General features: G+C 44.6%; 1 protein-coding gene across 1 annotated transcript; it reads left to right on the top strand.

Moving 5' to 3' along the window:
- Positions 1-11: 11 nt before the first annotated feature.
- LOC116380845 (WD repeat-containing protein on Y chromosome-like) lies at positions 12-1,436 on the top strand (the record flags this gene model as incomplete). Its single annotated transcript, XM_031842678.1, has 1 exon — positions 12-1,436. A coding segment is annotated over one exon (1,425 nt), but the record flags the coding sequence as incomplete, so codon positions are not given.
- Positions 1,437-1,445: the final 9 nt, after the last annotated feature.

Genomic DNA, 1,445 nt, shown 5'->3' with positions numbered 1-1,445 from the left:
GCAAACGGTCAATAGCAGGACACGTCAAACCCATCAGCCACATTACCCTAAATTGCAAAGATAATGTTTTCGTCACTTTATCTAAGGACAATAATGTTCGTGTGTGGTGCGAAAATGTACTGCCTTTGCAAAGCTTCCAGGTTCAAGGCATGGAAAATGGCTCCATCACCAGTATGTGTTATAACACATACAACAATGAGTTAGTCCTGGCTAACACCAAAATAGGATCCTATCTTGGAAGAGGAACAGATGTTTTTCAAAATGCAATAACATCCCATGACAAGCCCCTGTGCTGTGCTCTCTATAACATACTTTACAAACAGGTCGTCTCTGTTTGCCAAGATGGTGTGGTGACCGTGTGGGAAGTCTCAACAGGACAGGTCGCCTCAAAGTTCAAGGTAACTCCAGATAAGCATGTGGGGCACACTACCATTGCATTTGATGAAACGCAGCGCAAACTAATCACAGTTTCTCAGGATAGGAAATTGAAATTCTGGAACTTTAACAGCGGATCATTACTTTCCGTTCTTCCCGTTACCTTGCCAAAGAAGGTGACAGGTATTGTCTGCTCGAAAAATAGGGTGTATGTGTCGGGAAGGAACATCATTTATGACCTGGATATAGAGGGCTTCGACTACAGCTGTTTTAGCCACCATTATTTAAAGGACATTTCCTCAATGGGTGTTCATGAAGGAACACTGATTACTGCCTCCAGCAATGGAAATATTGTTATCTGGGATACTGACCAAGGCAAGGCTCTCTGCTGGATGAATGACAGTAAGAGCCCTCGAACATTCAGGGTAGACAGAAGACTGACAGGGAGTCGACCTGATGAAAATAATCCCGAAAAATCTCAGACTGAAAACAAGAAAGACAATCTTGTTGTGTGTCTGAAGAAAAGGAAGGTCAAAAATGACACAGCCACACTGCTGACTTCTTCAGATGGCTACATATGTGCCTGGTCTGTGAGCATCAATGGAGGTTTGATAGGAAAGTTCAGGGCAGTAGATAAGGAAGGTGCCGTCATTAACACCATGTCGACTGACCTCGAAGAACAGATATTAATGACTTGGGATAGTACTGGCAAGTTTTGTCAGTGGGACATTGCAAGTTTTGGGTTCAGAAAACAGGCAAAGGAAGAGCCATTTGAGGATAGAAATGGGTGGCACGTGTCATTGGCTCAACCTCCTCTATTGGGCTCCTGGCAATGTCACCTTACAGAGGTGGTGAGTGTTCAGTGTGACCATAGTTGTACGAAGGTCATTACTGCGGGCTTGGACCGCTACCTCCACCTTTGGCACAACACAGGCTCCCACATAGGCGTCTTTGGGAAAGACAAATGGATTGATTCAGATCTCAGCTTTGAGAAGAATGCTGACCAGGAGGAGGCAGCAGGATCAGCCACAACATTGACGAAAAACGATGAAAAGCCAATCGTCCAAAAG

The sequence above is a fragment of the Anarrhichthys ocellatus genome, unplaced genomic scaffold, assembly GCF_004355925.1.
Source record: "Anarrhichthys ocellatus isolate YVR2014 unplaced genomic scaffold, GSC_Weel_1.0 scaffold9201, whole genome shotgun sequence".
Lineage (NCBI taxonomy): Eukaryota > Metazoa > Chordata > Actinopteri > Perciformes > Anarhichadidae > Anarrhichthys > Anarrhichthys ocellatus.
This window is presented reverse-complemented; position numbering and strand designations above follow the sequence as displayed.